Source organism: Leuresthes tenuis, unplaced genomic scaffold (assembly GCF_036924035.1).
Source record: "Leuresthes tenuis unplaced genomic scaffold, fLeuTen1.0.hap1 SCAF_2, whole genome shotgun sequence".
Lineage (NCBI taxonomy): Eukaryota > Metazoa > Chordata > Actinopteri > Atheriniformes > Atherinopsidae > Leuresthes > Leuresthes tenuis.
The window spans coordinates 4081164-4100040 of record NW_027325356.1 but is presented as its reverse complement, the minus strand read 5'-3'; the positions used below and the strand labels follow the sequence as shown (position 1 = coordinate 4100040).

At 45.9% G+C, this 18877-nt stretch overlaps 1 protein-coding gene across 4 annotated transcripts in view; it reads right to left on the bottom strand.

The window, feature by feature from the left end:
• ppip5k1a (diphosphoinositol pentakisphosphate kinase 1a) overlaps positions 1-18877 on the bottom strand; it is a 32378-nt gene that overhangs the window by 3669 nt on the left and 9832 nt on the right. The window contains exons 16-28 of one of the 4 annotated variants that reach the window (XM_072379909.1): positions 17271-17392; positions 14102-14284; positions 13635-13776; positions 11898-12121; positions 11591-11718; positions 11384-11498; positions 11201-11308; positions 10109-10237; positions 9884-10015; positions 9643-9736; positions 7768-7893; positions 6059-6121; positions 615-794 (exon numbers count right to left, since the gene is read on the bottom strand). In XM_072379909.1, the coding sequence (XP_072236010.1) occupies positions 615-794; positions 6059-6121; positions 7768-7893; positions 9643-9736; positions 9884-10015; positions 10109-10237; positions 11201-11308; positions 11384-11498; positions 11591-11718; positions 11898-12121; positions 13635-13776; positions 14102-14284; positions 17271-17392 (1746 nt within the window). The remainder of the gene's footprint in view (positions 1-614; positions 795-6058; positions 6122-7767; positions 7894-9642; positions 9737-9883; positions 10016-10108; positions 10238-11200; positions 11309-11383; positions 11499-11590; positions 11719-11897; positions 12122-13634; positions 13777-14101; positions 14285-17270; positions 17393-18877) is intronic. The other 3 variants (XM_072379910.1, XM_072379911.1, XM_072379912.1) reach the window with 3 other exon arrangements.

Genomic DNA, 18877 nt, shown 5'->3' with positions numbered 1-18877 from the left:
CCTCACAGTCCTCTCCTGGAGTGTGTGGGAGAAGATACGGCAGCCACTAAAAGGGTTTGGTTTGGTTTGTCCCTCACAGGCTGCTGTAGAAACACGATGGAAGAGCTCCAGCTCCTTCTGAACATATGCACGACTTCCTCTAAGGGAACACGAGCAGGAATCCTTTGCATTTGTGAATGTTGTCCTAAATGTTGCACACGTTTAGGAGCATCTTCGTGTCAAATTTAATCGTCGTTTGAACTAAACTTACAAAATACTTAAATTTAAACATCTCAAAAGTCAAAATGACCATTTTCTGCTTGTTATTTTTCAAAAGGAGGACAGAGAGATGTGAGCAAATTGGGGAGAACTGAGATTATGCACCAGAGAAAAGAAACTGCTGACACCACTGCAGAGGAAGGAGGGGGAGGGGGGGGGGGGGGGCAAAAATCCCAAACAGTTCACACCACTACAGCTTGCAATCTGCATAACCACAGAAACAGGCAAGCATGCAGAAACATCAGAAGGCAAAGCGTGAGAGTCAACCACAGAGCAAGCACAGTCCCAAATAAACCGTGAGCAGTGGTTAGACAGAGCGCCAGGCTGGGGTATGGAGGGCGGGGCCAGGGGCTGACCGTGGAGGTACTCTAGGGGGTCCTGGCCGGAGATGAGCCAGTTTCGGAAGAGGCGGAGGTGGTAGGAGCACTGGTGGAGGTGGTGGGCCAGCGTCTGGTCCAGAGAGAGGTGGCGGCCCAGACTGTGGTCAGTGGAGAAACACCTCAACAACTGGGCCACATGGTGTTCCTTCAAGGGCTCTGAGGAAGAAGAGGGACAGCGAGTGGACAGAGCAGTGGACCAGGAGGGAGGGGGGAGCAGTACAATAGACAAGAAACGATAGGCTTAAAGCTTAGAAAGATGGAGAGTAAAGGGCTGTGCTACACAGATGAGGAGGGAAAAGAAAGTGTGTGTGTCGTGTGTTTATGAAGAAGGCGCAGCAGCCAGCAGCTTTTATCCGCCAACGCATCGTCAAGGCGTGAAGCTCACAGCCAGACCGAGGATAAGACGCCACTCTGCAGCCTCGAGTGGAAACAACAGCGGTGCCCTGAGCAGCGAGAACCCACGAGGGATACAAGACAACTACGGGAAGCGGTACGGCCCAAAATTAAGAAACTCTGCAGAAGTTGTTGAACGTGCAGATCAGTCCGCTGAAAACCATCGGATGCCATTCTGTTAGTGAACTTTGGTACCAGCTAGGGTTGTCTCTGCTAGCGTCACACGCTCGATACCCAGGAAAATGCTCAGTACTTGGGGGGGGTGGGAGGGGATTTTTAGAGGCAGTAAATGCTCTTTTCAAACTTTTCCCACCCGCAGCAGAGGTGCTCCCGAGTATAAAAACACCACAAACATCCACCACGACTCAGCACTTTCAGACTTCTTTACTGATTAATGAATGACTTGGTAATAAAGAGACGAAATGATCAAACTTTTATGTTAAAGGAAAAACTGAACAAACACAAACATAAATCCTTTCATTTCAATTTCTTCCCCTAAAAGAAAACAGATTTTTGTGGATTTAGCCGTCTTTTCATTAGCAAAGCATTCATCGGGGTTAATGGTGTTAAGATGTGGTCGGATGAGCTGAATTTAGTCGTCTCTTCTGTGGACTCGTCGGTCCATTCCTGCCTTAAACATGCTGCTCGGTGTCAGAAGGAGATCCCTGCCTCTTAAAACCGAGATCACCTGCTGATTCCACGTCTCATCAGACATCTTATCGGGACTTTCGTGTCCCAGGAGGGTCTGAACGCTCATTTCTTCTCTTGAACCGATAGTTCAAATGGAAGTGAGGGCGACCGCCCGTCTGCTTAGAGGTCAGCAGGGAGTTTTACTCATTATGTAGCTACTTGCGGCTATAGGAGAGCTAACGGAGGGATTTCTACACAGGCACTCTACTGGGACCACTTCATCCACACGCCCCCCTGCAGCACAGTTTATTTACTCCGTGCTCTGTGACAGTCGGCTAACTTCACAGCTATTTAGATAACTGGAGATCCATATAACGGAGTGAACGGGGCTTAGAGGATGCAGCCTCTAAATAAGGCATTATCTGTCTTTATTTCACCAATACTTTAAGAAGAATGAATGAATGAACGTGTGCTATAGCTCTGTTAGCTCATAGCTGCTGTTATGTGGCTACTTGCGGCTAAAGGAGAGCTAACGGAGGGATTTCTACACAGGTACTCTACTGGGCCCACTTCATCCACACGCCCCCCTGCAGCACAGTTTATTTATTTATTTATTAGCTGATGCAGCCTCTAAATAAGGCATTAACTGTCTTTATTTCACCAATACTTTAAGAAGAATGAATGAATGAATGTGTGCTATAGCTCTGTTAGCTCATAGCTGCTGTTATGTGGCTACTTGCAGCTATAGGAGAGCTAACGGAGGGATTTCTACACAGGCACTCTACTGGGCCCACTTCATCCACACGCCCCCCTGCAGCACAGTTTATTCACTCGTCTCAAACCTCTCACTCGCATTCAAGCACACATTCTTGCTTCCTTCTGGTGTTTCGTAAGATGAATGATGAGGAAAAAATAGAAATATTCCAAACAACATATTTAAAAAAACCCTTGGGACACTTTTCAAAGCCGCCTGGGTTGTGTTTTCTGATCTCAACCTGAAGCTTTTACGGTAAAATAAGACGGTTCTGATGCTCGGCTCAAAGAGACGACTGGAAGAGGCGGAGGTGACGCTGCAGGTGTCCATGCTGCTGCAAGTGAGTATCTGCTTAGATTTTAGTGTCGATTAGTATCTGGGTATCGATTCTTTTGACAACCCTAGTACCAACACAAATACGGCACACCTGGTGACTGTCGTACCTGTGGCAGTGCACCAGAGAGCTGGAGCCACCGCTGTGGTGGAGGCGTCGTCCTGTGTTCCTGTGGTTAATCACGTGTAAAGAACAGCAAAAGTGCAGTGGTCCACAGCAGCAAACTCATCAATTACCATCAAACATCCAGAAAAACGGCAACGTGGGGACATCCGGTTGCAGCCGTCAACACATTTATCCATTTATTTATCACCTGAACAACCACAACCGTGCACTCAGAACAATGAGGAGCATGTGAAAACAAAAGGTGAGCGATGTTTCTGTCAGCACAGGCACAGGAGATGGGATGAAGGAGGCTGCAACCCTTCCCCCGTTTGTCAGCAGCAGCTAATCGATCAGCTGGGATCGATTCCTGCTCCTTTAACTCCACTGAAGCAGTGAAGCTGAACCGCAGACAAAGAGGAGAAGGGTTAAACACTGATTTGCTGCTGGTGGAGTTTTAGCAAAGAGCTCGAACACAACAGTGTCGTGCATTCACATCTCGTCACGGGACAAGGAGAACACTGAATCACTGGGTAATGGCGAGCGGCTTTTACACTGTATGCAGGATGTTAAACAGGGTTCCCACCCTCGGTTAATCTGGCTCGTTAGTCAAGCTTTTTAATCCTAACAACAGCGACGAAGGGATGATGCTTTAAGGCTCAAACATGAATGCTGAAGCTGATTCTTCTTAATCGTCAGTAGTTTTGTGCTCTGAAGCAGGCGGAGCGCCACCAACACACTGAGCGCTCTCTGCCTGGAGGCTAACCGTAAGGCCTGAGCTACAAGCTGAGGGGATCGTCCCTGTTCACCTGAGAGAGGAAACTGAGCTTCTGACCCAAGCTCAACACCAACAACTGACTCTCAACCTTCTTTGTCTTTTGCAGGTCCCCAAACTTTACGGACGTGTGAGATTCAAATCAAAAGCAGCCGTTTCTGAAGTTAGGGGCGAGTTTCTTTTCTTTAAAGCTGGCCCTTTGAATCCTCGCACACAACAATCTCTGCTTTCAGAGATTCAGACTCTGCTCTTCTTCAGGGGGACACGAAACCCCCGACCAGAGCAGAGATTGATTCAGACTCTGCTCTTCTTCAGGGAGACACGAAACCCCCGACCAGAGCAGAGATCTATTCAGACTCTGCTCTTCTTCAGGGAGACACGAAGCGAAACCCCCGACCAGAGCAGAGATTGATTCAGATCGCAGCCAGACGCATGCAGGATGAGGCTTTAGTGAACAAACTATGAGCTTTGATCAGGCCGAGGCTGGACCTGCACTACAATAAAAACGTCTGGGTTTCTTCCTTCTTCTCGCATTGTGCTGCATCAGGTAAAGCATTTTTCGCAAATGTCTGAAAGTGAATAATTGAAGTGAATAATTCGTAAGTAAAAGAGGCCGATTGTGAGCTTTCAGCCCCTTTTGGATCCTCACATCGTGTAATCGCAGCAAAAAAAAGACAATCCTGTAAATAAACTCCGTCTGAATCTGACTTCAGAAACACGTTCTTTCACTTCCAGGATGTTAAACAAAAGGAAGCTGGAATATTGATCCTTGAGTGGAAACAAATCCATTCATCGACTCAAAGGGAAGCACTTAGAGGGAGGGTGTTATCAGTTACTGTAAAGGAGAAACTGGATCCCTTTTTAAAGATCTAACACAGGTGGAGTAAAGTGTGATTGTGAATTTGAGATGTTTCTAAGCTAATATCTTATTTCATACCCAGAAGTGCACAGTACTGAGCAAAAGTCTTGATCCACCAACTTCGTTTCTGAAATTTTCCTTCCAAGCAGCCACACTTTGCTGTAATCTTTAAAGTGTCCCGATCAATAGTTCTCCAGCTTTCTGAAGGTCTTTCAGAGTTTTTCTTTGGACATTTTCCCCTAATTTTCAGTCCAGTTCTTGTACCTGATGTGTTTTTTCTTTGTTAAGCCACTTAACTCTGACCTATGAATGATTCAGGCAGGAAAAAGGCTCCTAACTCAAGGGATGAACCAGTGTTGTGTCGACACAGAACAGACAACTTAGCAAAGAAGCCATTTTAAACTGGATCTTTAGGCACTTTGTCACAAAGACACATCATTTGTTCCCATTTCTTTAGCTGCATCTATGAAAAACAGCAAAGAAAACACAGTTTGACAGACAGAAAATAGGATTTCTGCAGCAACAAGGTGATTCCCAAAGAGCTATTAGCTGAAAACTTGGCATATCTCAGCATGGTGTGCAGTGTGTCCTTAAAACATTTGAGGAAACTGGACAAGTGGAGGACAAAAGAAGAAGTGTCAGGCCTAAAAAACTATCTACAGCAGATGAACAGGATCTGAAAGTGAAGTCCTTAAGAAAGAGGAAAAAACCCAGCAAAGACCTGACAAAGGACCTGAGAGATGCATCTGGACCTTCAGCTGATCCATCTACTGTTGGCCCAAGCCTCATCAGAAATGGTCTCCATGGAAGGGTGGCTGTCAAGAAGCCGTTCTTAAGGAAGGGAAACAGGGAGAAAAGGCTGAGCTGTGCCAAATGACACAAGAAGTGGACTGAAAATCAGTGGCAACAGGTCTTATGGAGGGATGAATCCTCCCCAGAGCCCGGACCTCAACATTATTGAAGCAGTGTGGGATCATCTGACAGAGAACGGAACAAAAGGCAGCCCACATCCAAAGAAGAGCTTTGGGATGTCCTTCAAGAAGCCTGGAGAACTATTCCTGAAGACTCCTTAAAGAAATGACAGAAAGCTGGTCTCAGAGGGTTCAGGCTGAGTTGGAGAATAAAGGAGCTCAGACCAGAGATTCACTTTAAAGCTGCTCAGAAACTCTGTATTTTCATAAATCTCTGCTCCCATTTACCTTCTCCTGGTGTTTTATAAAGGTTTGACGGGTGGTTCCAGGTTTAAACACAGTACTGTTTACTATTCTGAGGCCTTTGCTGACATTCCCTGTTGCAACTTTTCTTTAAATTACAAAAAAAATAAAAAATTTGACAGACCAGTGGGAACCCTGGTTAGAAAGAGAATGTCAGGTAGTGTTAGAAAAGTAAAAAGCCCAAAGCTAATGGGTAAAAATTAAAATAACTCAAACAATTAAGAGAGAAAAATAACGGAAACCTGAGATGCTGGAGGGCCATGTGGAAAAAAATGCTCAAGGTAAAAAAATTAAAAGTTTGAAGACATGCAAGACAAAGGGAGGTGAAGTGGAAAAATACTTGAAAGAAGCAGACGTACCATTAGTCGGATGCTTTGCAAACGACACAGAAAATCGTTTTACTGCCGGCATAGACAACAACTCTGAGGAAAAAAATAAAAAATAAAAATTCACTAGAGTTACTAAGAGCCACAGTAACTTATATATCATGAGTTATCATCCCCTGTTCTTCTCTAATGTAGGCGCAGTGAAACTAATAAAGAGCAACCAACACCTTCACAAATGAGTGGGTTTAAGAGTCAGTAGTTTTGTTCCAGTTGATGAAGGACTGAGCTACTCGATGCTTGAAGATGTCTAAATGTGGCAGTGGGCCGACACATCAGTGGAACATCTTCAGGTGAAATGAAATGAGTTTAACCTAAATAATGACACACACACACACACACACACACACACAAAAAGGTGGGAAAAAAAGCCCAACATCCATGTCTACCGTCTGCTTTCCAGGCCTAAAGACACGGAGATACAGAGCAACCCTGACAAACTCTGACTCTGTCACGCACAGATAGAAATGTTTGGATTTTAACAGGGTAAAGAGGCTTCAGCACGGGGGGAAAAACACAACAAAAAGATGAAGGAACCATTTGCTACCCGGTAAGAACATGCACAGCTGCAATGGTTCCTTTGAGTCTTTAAAACCGAGCTCTGACAAGATGGATGACAAAGACCAACAGCGAGTCTACATGTGAGATAACCGGGAGGACAGAGGATGGAGGAGACGGCGTCTGCACGGCACCACACTGACACCTGCTGGACGACATCACAACATACGCCTCTGTCGGTGAGGACCAGGCGTGGCGGCCATCTTTGGATGAGTCACTAATCTGAATTTAACCTGGACCTGTAGCATTTTTCTGCTCCCAAACAATGTTTGACTAATGATTTATGTACAGCCGATCCAGGCTAATTGCTGTTGCTATGGTTATTCATGTGAAACCTAAAGCAAAGCTGAGCATTAGTTTGGGGTTCACGTAAAACACTTGACAGACTGCAACATGAAGTCGTGACGTTTAGGACAAACGGCAGTTAATGGAAGCATAATGATGAGTTTTATGCTGCTTCACACATGCAGTAGCTACAAAACAGCGCTGTGTGCTCCAGCTAACATCTCAGTCTAAGTCAAACTCAGTGCTGGCTCATCTAAAACCAAAAGGTGCGACCGCTGCACAGCTTTTAATGCAGCTGGCCTCCGACAAACTGCAGCGAAATGCATCAGGAAACTGAGTTAAGTTTGCTGTTCTTTTCAAAGCTTTACTTCCAATTGGGAGCTTCACACATACCCAAACAGCCTTTAACTTAGTCTAAGTCGTCACTAGACTTCGAGGCAGCTTCCATGTGCACAAACTGCTGAAAAAAACCTAAAAAAAAACAGCGCACCTGCATACAGAAAAGTGGTGTGGAGAAAAAAGAAAAAGGAAACACTGTGGATTTGGTGACTAGAACGAATACGAACAGAAAAAGGGAAATGCATATGTGGCTGAAAACTAAAACAAAACAAACTATAACTTACATGTATGGATATACATGATAGTCGTCCAAATAAAGTCGGATTATCATCGCCTTGCTTTCCTCTCATGAACCTAACTCTGCATCTGCTGAAAATGTGAAAATGCACAGTTTCCCTCTGGATGTCAGACATGTTTTAGGAGTTAGGACTAGGAGGAGATGTGTGACTGATCTACTGTTGTCCTGTGCAGGTTTGTGAGGGAGCACGGTCTCAAACACATACCGTCTTTGTAGGACAGACTGCCGGAGGAGAATTTTTTGCGGTGTGCGCGTGCGTAGTCCTGCAGGTTAGGCGCGCTAGAGGAGCCACCAAGGACGGTGGTACTGAAGAGCCCGGCACACTGAGAGCCTGCGAGGGGGTTGGGGGGTTCGGGATTAGTCACCACTACATCACATGCTGTTACTCAAACAGCTCACCAGAGAGACAGAGAAAGAGAGAAACACAAGAAGAAACAGACAAGCACATACAAAGACTCAGAAAAGACCATGCGACTCGTACTGATCTCCATCTGTGGGCTTAAAACCACCCTGAGCTGCTGCACCCCCCCCTTCAATCTGCCTCTCCGATGGCCCACAATCAAATTTAACAGCCAAGCAGAGAACAAAAAAAGCAAATAGATATAGAGATGAAGGATAATCCTGACGGTTGGCACCAAAGCCTGAAGTTCATCTCAGACAGCTCTCACTGCACATCCCCTGCATGAAAGGTGCTCCTCACCAGGCCCGGGCCGATAATCAATAAATCTATTAATCGCACGATAAATTCAAATTAACTCAATAATTTTTGCCGCGATATATCTCCATGTGCGTGTTTGCTTTCCTCGTCTCTCGCCTCCAAGCAGGCTGGATGACAGGAGGGCTCACTCTGTGCTCGGTTTCAGCACCCGGGAGCGTTTGTTCCGTAGCAAAATGAACAGAGTGAGCCCTCCTGTCGGTCATCCAGCCTCTTTGTCTCTGGGCCGCTAGCATTGGCTGCACAGGAAAAAAGATGATTGCAAAGCCAGATGCTACAGTGTGGGAGTATTTGGGCTTCAAACCGAATGAGCAAGGTGAGCCCAGCATGCTGAATTTGTTCAACAAAAAAAGGCGACACTGCAAACTTGCATGTCCACCTGAAGCAGAACCACCGGCCCCAGTTTTCCCAGCTGGAAACGCAGAGCCTTCGTTTCAACAGTCAACACTCGCCGAGGCGTTTGGTCGTCGAAGTGAATAAAAACGGAACAACGCAAGATGGTATCAATGCAATCTTTGCTGACAGAGACTGAGTTTTATTTATTTAGGATATTTAAACTACAACGGTGTAAAACCCGAAGAAATAAAAGTTTATTGCATTTGAAAGGATGTACATTATCACGATATATTATCATATCGTTTATCGTTATCGCCCCAGGCCTCGTCCTCAGGCGAGACCCCCTTACCCTACATGTGCAAGGCGCTTTGGATAAAAGCATCTGCCAAACGCATTAACATGAACATAAACTACACGTCTGTGCGTGAGCCAGAAGAAAGTCTAAAGAGACTCTGAAGACAAAAGTCGAGGTGAAAGATTTCCTTTCAATGAGGATTTAGAGCTGCAGAATTCATCAGTGACTGACTGCGATAAAGAGAGGAGCCTCAGAAAAGATCATCTCACATAAAGTGTCTGACTGTGGCATTAGTGAGATATTTTACATGGGATTTTCACCACTTTTAGTTCACATAAACACACCAGAATCTGTCATAATAACAATCTCCTAACTGCAAAACAACTGTGAGCTGAAATCGCTTCACAAACAATAACCTCGTCTCCCAGAAAGATCAATCACAGCAATGAGATCAATTAGAAGTTCTGGAAACTGGACCAAAGAGTTACTGAGCCAGTTTCTGCTTAAACTGGAACTGTGTTGACTTATTTGTTTAAGACAGCAGCTTAAATCAGAGATTCATTCATCATTTTTCTACAATAAAACAGGATCCCGACACAGTAAAAAAAAACACAGCTCTCAGTACAATTATGTCCTCCGTAGTTAAAAGAGCAATCCCGATGAATCCTGCGCCCACTCCCGAGTCATTTCACATCGCCACTGTTGCCATGGTAACGTAGCAGAGTTACACCTACCTAATCCACTTTGTTTCATCTCGGGGGACTGACGCGAGCAGAGGGAGAAGAGGCGATAGCTGCCGACTTTGGAGGAGGACGTTTCCGACAGGACCTGGAGGAAAACGCAAAGCGTTCAGGTGTGTTTTCAACCAATGAACACTCAGTTATAGAGAGAGAAATTTGACCTTGGACAGGAACAGAGGCCAAATCTACAGTCTATAACAACATGGAAGGTAACCGCGGTAACAGCGGTTCTCACCTCCATGGATCCAGTCTTGTGGTTGCGAATGAGCGGGGACCTCCTCTGAATGGTGATTGGCTCAGACAGCGGCACGGCGCGGTCAGTTTCGTCCCGTGACAGATCCTCCAAACTGCCCTGGTCAGTCTGTTTCTGCCCGTTAAAAATGTGCAGAGAGAAACAGCTGAGTCCAGAGGCTGCTTTCCGCTGCACGGCAACAAGCAGAAGGGAACGCAGCGACCTCACCTGTCGGGACGCCTCTGCAGAAGCGGGTCTGAAGCCAAATCCGGTCGGTGCGTTCTCCTCCTCTTCCACACCTTTGACCCCAGGACTGAAGTGGAGCTCCACGTGGAAACGCTCTTCAGAGGACAGCTCCTGCAGATAAACAACGTTTTAGATATACTTGCAGTCTTTTTCTGATGTCTCTGCCTCCGTTTCCTGAAGGCAGGAACATTTTAAACACCTCATATGGATCTGAGAAGCCCATCTGCACTCTAACCGGGGCTCACGCCAAAAGCAGCGTGAGCGGCCAGCAGCCGTTCATTTTCAATGTAAGCTGGCGTCGATGAGCGGCCGGCGTTGTGAAGTTCGTGAGCTTCGTGATGTTCGTGAGCTTCGTGAAGTTCGTGAGCTTCGTGAAGTTCGTGAGCTTCGTGAACTTCGTGAGCTTCGTGAAGTTCGTGAGCTTCGTGAACTTCGTGAGCTTCGTGAAGTTCGTGAGCTTCGTGAACTTCGTGAGCTTCTTGAAGTTCGTGAGCTTCTTGAAGTTCGTGAGCTTCGTGAAGTTCGTGAGCTTCGTGAACTTCGTGAGCTTCTAGAAGTTTGTGAGCTTCATGAAGTTCGTGAAGTTCGTGAGCTTCGTGAGCATCAAAAGTTGAGAAAGGCTCAACTTTATGCAAATGAGCTGTGACACGATGGCAGCAACAGCCAATTAGGGCCGATCTGGATTCCGAAGGCGGGAAAAAAAGCGGAAAATGGCAGAGCGCAAACACAAAGAAACACAAAGGAGGCTTCCCAGAGTACGATCCATGGTGAAAGAGGGAACCGATGTATGGATGGATTATTATACATGTCTGCTATTTGCTATACATATAAGCCCCGCCCCCTTTGGCCAGTTCCGGCGGGAGAAGAAGCAGAAGCGGCGGGTTGCGAGCGTCGTGAGCCCCCGGTTATTGAAGCTAAATAATCATTGAAATCAGAAACTGTCAGATCAAGGAACATATTTATGAGGAAAGAAATCTGAACAAGCCTTTGGATTTCTGCTTCAACATAAGTAAGTCAGAACAGAGCTGGACAGACGCCTGGAAACGTTACAGAGCGATGAGACAAGCCAACCACCTTATTGTTGTCCTCATAAAGCATGATGACGATCTGCGTCATGTAGTTGAGTTCGGAGACAGCGCTGAGATAATCCATGGCCCGTTTCCACTGCTGGTCCTTCTCCTCCTGTGGCCAAACACGACTTTTCAGCTTTCAGCCGCACCAAAGAAGCGTTCAACTGCAGGATTATGGTTTACTCACATCAAGCAAGCCTCCGTAACGGAAGATGCTGAGCAGGGAGTGGACGTGACTCTCGCTGGTGAAGTACAAACGTGTTCTGACGTGACGGCCGGGTGACATCACGCCGCGAGAGTACCTGCACGCAAAATCCAACACATTCTCCACAATCTGTTCATTTATTTCCAGCCAAGCACTTAAAATGGCAGGAAAACATGTTGCTGGACTCACAGGGGATGCAGTTTGTTGACGGACTCGTCCTCGTGGGTCCGCTGCAGGTCAAGCTGGATCTTTCTGACCAGCGGGAGGCAGTAAGCATACGCTATATCCAGTTTCTCCACTTTATTAATGCCGTATTCCTGCAGAAACACAACAGTTTTATAAATACTGCACCACCGCTGAGGCAGTTGCTTCCCGTGTTAATTCTCTGACGTTCATGAAACAAAAGAAGCAAAAATGTGGCAAAGACAAGGCCAGCAGGAGCAGACTGGTGCTTCCCAGCAGTCCAGGTGTCCCTCCTCTTCTTCTCTCCTCTCACCTGTGGGATGACGATGTCAGCCAGCGCTCGGGACAGCCTGAACAGCTCCAGCGTGTCCTCCAGGCCCAGGGTGGCGTTGTGGATGACATCATACTTCACACAGTCGTAGATGTCGGGTATTTTACTGATGTCGTAGCGGCCGTTCTTCATGCGGAAGTCTCTCTCCAGTTTGGACCAGCGCTGCAGCATCAGCTCCAGCGTTTCGCTGTGGTACAGCTGCAGGTCTGGAGAGGGAACAGAGCGGCTGCTTTCACTTGACAGGTTTAAAATGTATTTTAATGGGGAACTTATTGAGGGATTTCTGCACTCGTTTACTGGGATGATGTCATCGACGCTTTTTATTTCTCCTGTTTTAATGTCTCTGTAAAGCACTCTGAATCACCTTGTCGTGCACAAATAAACTTGCCTTTATGTCATTTTTAAACCCAAATACTCCCTTTGGATTAGTCTTTGTCATCTTTTCCTGGATGTATCCTGGAACGACGGCAGCCTTGAACCCGAGTGGCCTGTTCTTAAAGGGGAACTCCGGTATTTTTAAACCTCGACCTTATTTCTGCACTCGTCTGCTGGGATGATGTCATCGACGCCCTCCTGCAGCACAGCTCATTCACTCCGGTAAGAACGTCCATCTTACTCAAAGTCTTCGTTCACGTCGTCTAAATCTGATAAATATCCTGCCATGTTGCACAAAACTATCAGCAGCAAACTCTGTGTGAAGTTAGCCGACTGTCACAGAGCACGGAGTGAATAAACTGTGCTGCAGGGGGGCGTGTGGATGAAGTGGGCCCAGTAGACTCAGCAGTCCACTCTGAGCTGCCAAAGCAGCCGTTTCCTGCTGTATGAAGGCGAGGAATTACAAAGAAAAAGCCCAAAGTGAGTCTGGATTTGGAACAAATCAGCACAACAAAATGACATTTTCTGTCAAATGAAACAACATGAAACAGTTTAAGTATGAACTCACAAGTCACAAGACAAAAATATCACTTTAAGCTCAATTATTAGAAGTAAGAAAGGACAACAACACCGATAACTGCTAACTGTACGACTTTCAGAATGAGCTAACCAATCAAAAGCATCAAAGTTTTCAACTAAAAGTTCAAATGAGGCTTGAAATGAGACTTTCGTTCACTTGAGACTAAGAAAAGGAGAAAAAAATTAAGTATATAACATTTAAACACATGCAGAATGAGCTGTGCTGCAGGCGGGCGTCGATGACATCATCCCAGTAGACGAGTGTGTAGAAACCCCTCTATAAGCCCCCCGATAGCCGCCAATAACAACAACACAGCAGCTATGAGCTAACAGAGCTATAGCACACTTTCATTCATTCATTCTTCTTAAAGTATTGGTGAAATAAAGACAGATAATGCCTTATTTAGAGGCTGCATCAGCTAATAAATAAATAAATAAACTGTGCTGCAGGGGGGCGTGTGGATGAAGTGGTCCCAGTAGAGTGCCTGTGTAGAAATCCCTCCGTTAGCTCTCCTATAGCTGCAAGTAGCCACATAACAGCAGCTATGAGCTAACAGAGCTATAGCACACGTTCATTCATTCATTCTTCTTAAAGTATCGGTGAAATAAAGACAGATAATGCCTTATTTAGAGGCTGCATCCTCTGAGCCCCGTTCACTCCGTTATATGGATCTGATGGAGCTGTTTTCGGTGAGTAGATGAACGTATTTCATGCCTGAAATAAGGTCCAGGTTTAAAAAAAACTTAAAAAAAACTTTTTCTCACCAGCCGATTTGGGGTCTTCCATTCTTTTCCGGATCTGAGAAGTGAGGCTCTGAATGAGTGCGTAGACCTCGTCGCACGTCTCCACCGGGTTCTTCACCATCTTCATTGAATTCACCAAAGAGGCGCTGCAGGTTGGGGCCAGCTGCCACAACAGAGAGACGCACAAACAACGAGGAAGATGTCTCACAATTCAGTGTGGTCACAGGAAATCAGCACTAACTAAACAAAAGGGAGGAGTAGCTGCAGCGGTTAAGGTTTCCCTCTAAGAATAACCACAAAGCAGCACTTCTGCAGTTAAGGGTTCCGTTTCTGACGCCAGATGGAGGCTAAAACCTTCTTTATGCAGCCCTGCCCTCTGTTTTGCATGTTCTGGGTCAGTACTGGGGCTGGTTATGCATTCAAAAAACACATTGTGATGTTCCTGCACCTCCCCCCCACCAACTGCTTGGACACTGCTGGCTAATCACCATATCGTAGTCCTCCTCGGTGAACTCCCTGTTCCTCTGCATGATTTCATGGAGCCGGGCCTTGACGCGGTGCTGGCAGCTGCTCAGGGAGTCGCTGTCGTTGTCCAGCAGCCCGTTCATGTTGGCGCTCTTCACCATCTGCACCAGGATGGGTGTCAGCTCGCCCTCCAGAGCCAGCAAACCCTGCTCACAGACACACAAAAACAGACTCGTTTAGGTCACCTCTTTCCCCCCTTTTATTTCCTCGTCTGACATTATGTACATTTGTGTTTCTCTTTCTCAGCAGGGGGTCCTTTTCTGTCCTCTCAGCCCCCAGCTGGTCCAGGCAGATGGCCGCCCTTCCTGGTTCTGGTTCTGACGGTCGTTTCTCTCCACAGTCGCCTCGTGCACGCTCAGGACGGGAGATTGGACCTTCCTTAGCTAGGAAATGGTTTTTGAATTGGCTCTATATGTATGAATTGGACTAATTTTGAATTTAATTCATTGGATTTGATTGTATTGTATCATTAAAGTGAAATTTGGCACTTTATAGATAAACTGAACTGAGCAGTGTTTCCCAATCCTGGTCCTTAAGGCACCCCCCCCCTGCATGTTTCCCATGTTTCCCTGCTCCAGAACACCTGATTCAGATGAATGGATCTTTAAGCTCTGCAGAAGGCTGAGAACGACCCGTTCATTTGCATCAGGTGTTCTGGAGCAGGGGAACATGGGAAACATGCAGGGCGGTGTCTTAAGGACCAGGATTGGGAAACAGTCAGTCGGGTCACATGTGGGCCATCGGATCAGACTTTCTGCTGGGGATGCAGCCTCATGGCTGGTAATGAGAGGGAGGAGACGTGGGGGAACCGGCAGGTAAAACAGGCACATTCCCACTGTAGGAACCTTCTGCAGTTCCTGGAACCTTTTCAGGAATCGGGACGTTTTTTCCTGCATTCGGACAAACAGGAACTAGGGACCACGGCCCTCAGTTCCTGGAACCATTTTAGCTCCTTCAGGGTCTTTCCTGGGTTCCACAGGAACATGACGTAGGTGTTTGGTGGCTGTAGCTCCGCCCCTTGTCTGAAATACTCATACGACACGGACCCAACCGGCGCCTGTTTAATAAGTTAAACTTCGTCTCCTTTGTCTGCGGCGCTCTGCTCTCCTTCTTTCCTCCATGAAAGGAAGAAGTATCGCCCGCTGCTGGATTCTCCGTCTCCTGACTCTCGCTGTGCGCTCTTCCAGCCTCCATCTTAGACGCCCGATGTGATCGTCCATGATTAATATCACCGCCATGCAGCCCATGAACACGGTGGCCTCCTCGCTCTCCATGTTAGCTTCTTGGTGCTGTTGTTTTCTTCTCTCCTTACTTTTCCCGGGTTTTGTTTTGTTGTCGAGTGGCGCTAAAGTAACACGTCTGTGGCAGACGGCTGCGTCACATCAGTCCCTGTCGAGGCCCCCGACTCATGTGAGAATGCAAAATGAAACGGTTCCTCTGAGGAAGGACAGGTCTTAGAACGTCTTCGTCCGAATGTGCCTCTTATGAGCAGCCAGAGACCAGAGCCAGCCAGCTAAAGTACAGCTAAAGTACAGCTAAAGAACAGCTAAAGTACAGCTAAAGTACAGCTAAAGTACAGCTAAAGAACAGCTAAAGTACAGCTAAAGTACAGCTAAAGTACAGCTAAAGTACAGCTAAAGTACAGCTAAAGTACAGCTAAAGAACAGCTAAAGTACAGCTAAAGTACAGCTAAAGTACAGCCAGCACGTGCCCTTTAGCAGCATCCTGTTGATCTTTTGTTGTTAACCAGACACCATAAAGGTATGAACACCTGAGACTGTCTCTGGGTGTCTGTGCTGTGGAAAAGAGTCCAGCTGAAGCACTTCTGCCTTCGAGCTTTTGACTGGAGCTCAAAGCTTTGTTCAGTTAGTCAAACAGCAGAAACAAATGTAAAACCTGACCCGACTGGTTTTCTGAACACATTCCTCCGAACTTTAGCTCATTACAGTCCTGTCAGCTGCTGTTTGCTTGACTTGTTGAATGTGTTTGACTCACACTGAGGTAGAAGTAAAAACTGCTCTCACTCAGTTTGTAGAGTTAAAGACTACAAGTGGGCATCGGTTAGAGTTTATTGATTCAGGTCCCTGTCGAGGCCCCCGACTCATGTGAGAATGCAAAATTAAACGGTTCCCCTGGAGAAGGGCAGGTCTTAGAACGTCTTCGTCCGAATGCGGCGACCCACCAGGCGCCCTCATCGTAGCCCTCCAGGTTTTTCCTTGAATGTCATGTAACATAATTGTTAAGACTTCCTTTGGTTTGCTTTGTAATTGGTACAAATCAGGAGGTAACGGCATGTTTCAATAGGATTTATCTTGTATTTTTGGACCACTTAGGATGTAATTATGGTGACACATGTACCCCACAGCAGTTAAATATATATTCTGTAAAAAAAAAAAGCTGTTACAACTGCAGCTTCTGCGTTTCTACAGTCGACTTCGTACGAATCGATCTTTAAGAACGCGTTTGACAGTCAAACTGAGTCGTTGCTGTGCAGAACTGGGCAAATTCGAAGTGGACAGTTTCCGTCCGAATGCGCCTCATGATGCTGAATTTAGGTTTTGGAAAGTGCAGAGTGTCTTTATCACGTAGAAAACAGAAGAGGAGTACTCCAGGTATTTGTATGCATCCATAACAGCGACGAGTGAGTGGAAAACAGAAAGGAAAAACTCACCAGCGTAAAAGCAAAAGCTCCCAAATATCCGCTGCTTAGTTCGTGGTTTTACCCACTCATGCTCCAGAGATTTCACAACACTTTAGTCTCTGATTAACACCTGATTCTAATTAACATTTTGATGGTTTTCATTTGATTTCTTGGCTTGTTTTGACTGTTTGACATATTTAAGCCAGTGTAATATAATATACTTTAGTAAAGAAATGCACATGATGCACCAAAGCAGAGGAGATCAATGATCATCAAATGATGTTTTCAGGTAAAGCTTTCAGTTTTGTTCATTCGTCTCATTTTGCAGGTGGAACTCTTGGCTTTTGTTATTCAGCCTCTTTTAAACAACCCATTATTTCCACAAAGAGCTGTTGACATTTCTGGAAAATGATTGCAGGAAGATTTCAGCCAATTACTGGCTTGTAAGAAACTTCCATCCTGCATGGATCCCAGAACAGAGAAATGAGTACCTTTGCGAAAGCTGCAGCCGTCATCTGCACCCTCCCTTCATCAGACGCGTAGATCTTCAGATCATGTCTGTAGGTGCTGTGTAATCGCAGTAACCCACAGCCTGGAAATCCAGCATAGTCTCCTGGAAAAAACAGAGTCAGCAGCCTGAATGCGTCTGGCAGACTTCTCCAGACAAAACATCATTATGGTGCAGTTTGGAAAAGGATTTCACCACCTTGGTGGTAATTGACTCTTTTCTGGCAGCTAATTTCTACTAAAACGGACATGAACTGAGCTCTCTGCACTGTCTTGGTTTACATCTTCGTCTCAAGGTCTCATATTTCCTGGAAAAGAGTCGAAACACCTTTCAGGTGTCAGAATATTTACGCATTTTATCATTTTATCTTCTATGCTCCGCATGTCTGGAACAAAGTCCCAGAAAGCCTCAGATCAGCTGAAACACTCTTTAAGTCCAGGTTGAAGACGTTTATTTTCAGCTGCATTTGAATAAAGCTCCAAATAAGGTTGAGTTTCAAAACAGAATCATATTTTGACTCTTTCTTTTGTTTAAATTTTAAATCATGCTTTTTATTTCTCCTGTTTTAATGTCTCTGTAAAGCACTCTGAATCACCTTGTCGTGCACAAATAAACTTGCCTTTATGTCATTTTTAAATCCAAATACTCCCTTTGGATTAGTCTTTGTCATCTTTTCCTGGATGTATGCACACTTCTTGTCCTGGAACGACGGCAGCCTTGAACCCGAGTGGCCTGTTCTTAAAGGGGAACTCCGGTATTTTTAAACCTCGACCTTATTTCTGGCACTTGTCTACTGGGATGATGTCATCGACGCCCGCCGCTGCAGCACAGCTCATTCACTCCGGTAAGAACATCCATCTTACTCAAAGTCGTCGTTCACATCATCAAAATCTGATAAATATCCTGCCATGTTGCACAAAACTATCAGCAGCAAACTCTGTGTGAAGTTAGCCGACTGTCACAGAGCACGGAGTGAATAAGCTGTGCTGCAGGGGGGCGTGTGGATGAAGTGGTCCCAGTAGAGTGCCTGTGTAGAAATCCCTCCGTTAGCTCTCCTATAGCTGCAAGTAGCCACATAACAGCAGCTATGAGCTAACAGAGCTATAGCACACGTTCATTCATTCATTCTTCTTAAAGTATTGGTGAAATAAAGACAGATAATGCCTTATTTAGAGGCTGCATCCTCTAAGCCCCGTTCACTCCGTTATATGGATCTCCAGTTACCTAAATATCTTCTGAAGGACGCCGACTTTCACCAAACTGTTCTCAGTGAGTAGATGAACGTATTTCCTGCCAGAAATAAGGTTTAAAAACACCAGAGTTCCCCTTTAAACTGTTGATGCAGTGGAGTAAGCTTGACATACATGTGTGGAAGCAGCAGTTCTTACAGACACATGATACTTCGGCAAAGGAATTTATGGAGCCTGTATGTCCCAGTAAAGGATGAATGATTGTAATAATTATTGGCTTGAAAAAAGAAGCAGTTCATGTGCACTTTTGGGTCTCTCTTCACCGCTCAGTCGGGCCTTATATGGATCTCCAGCAGCTGTGGTTGTGGCTCATGTCTGGGAGCAGCTTCTGTGTTTTTAA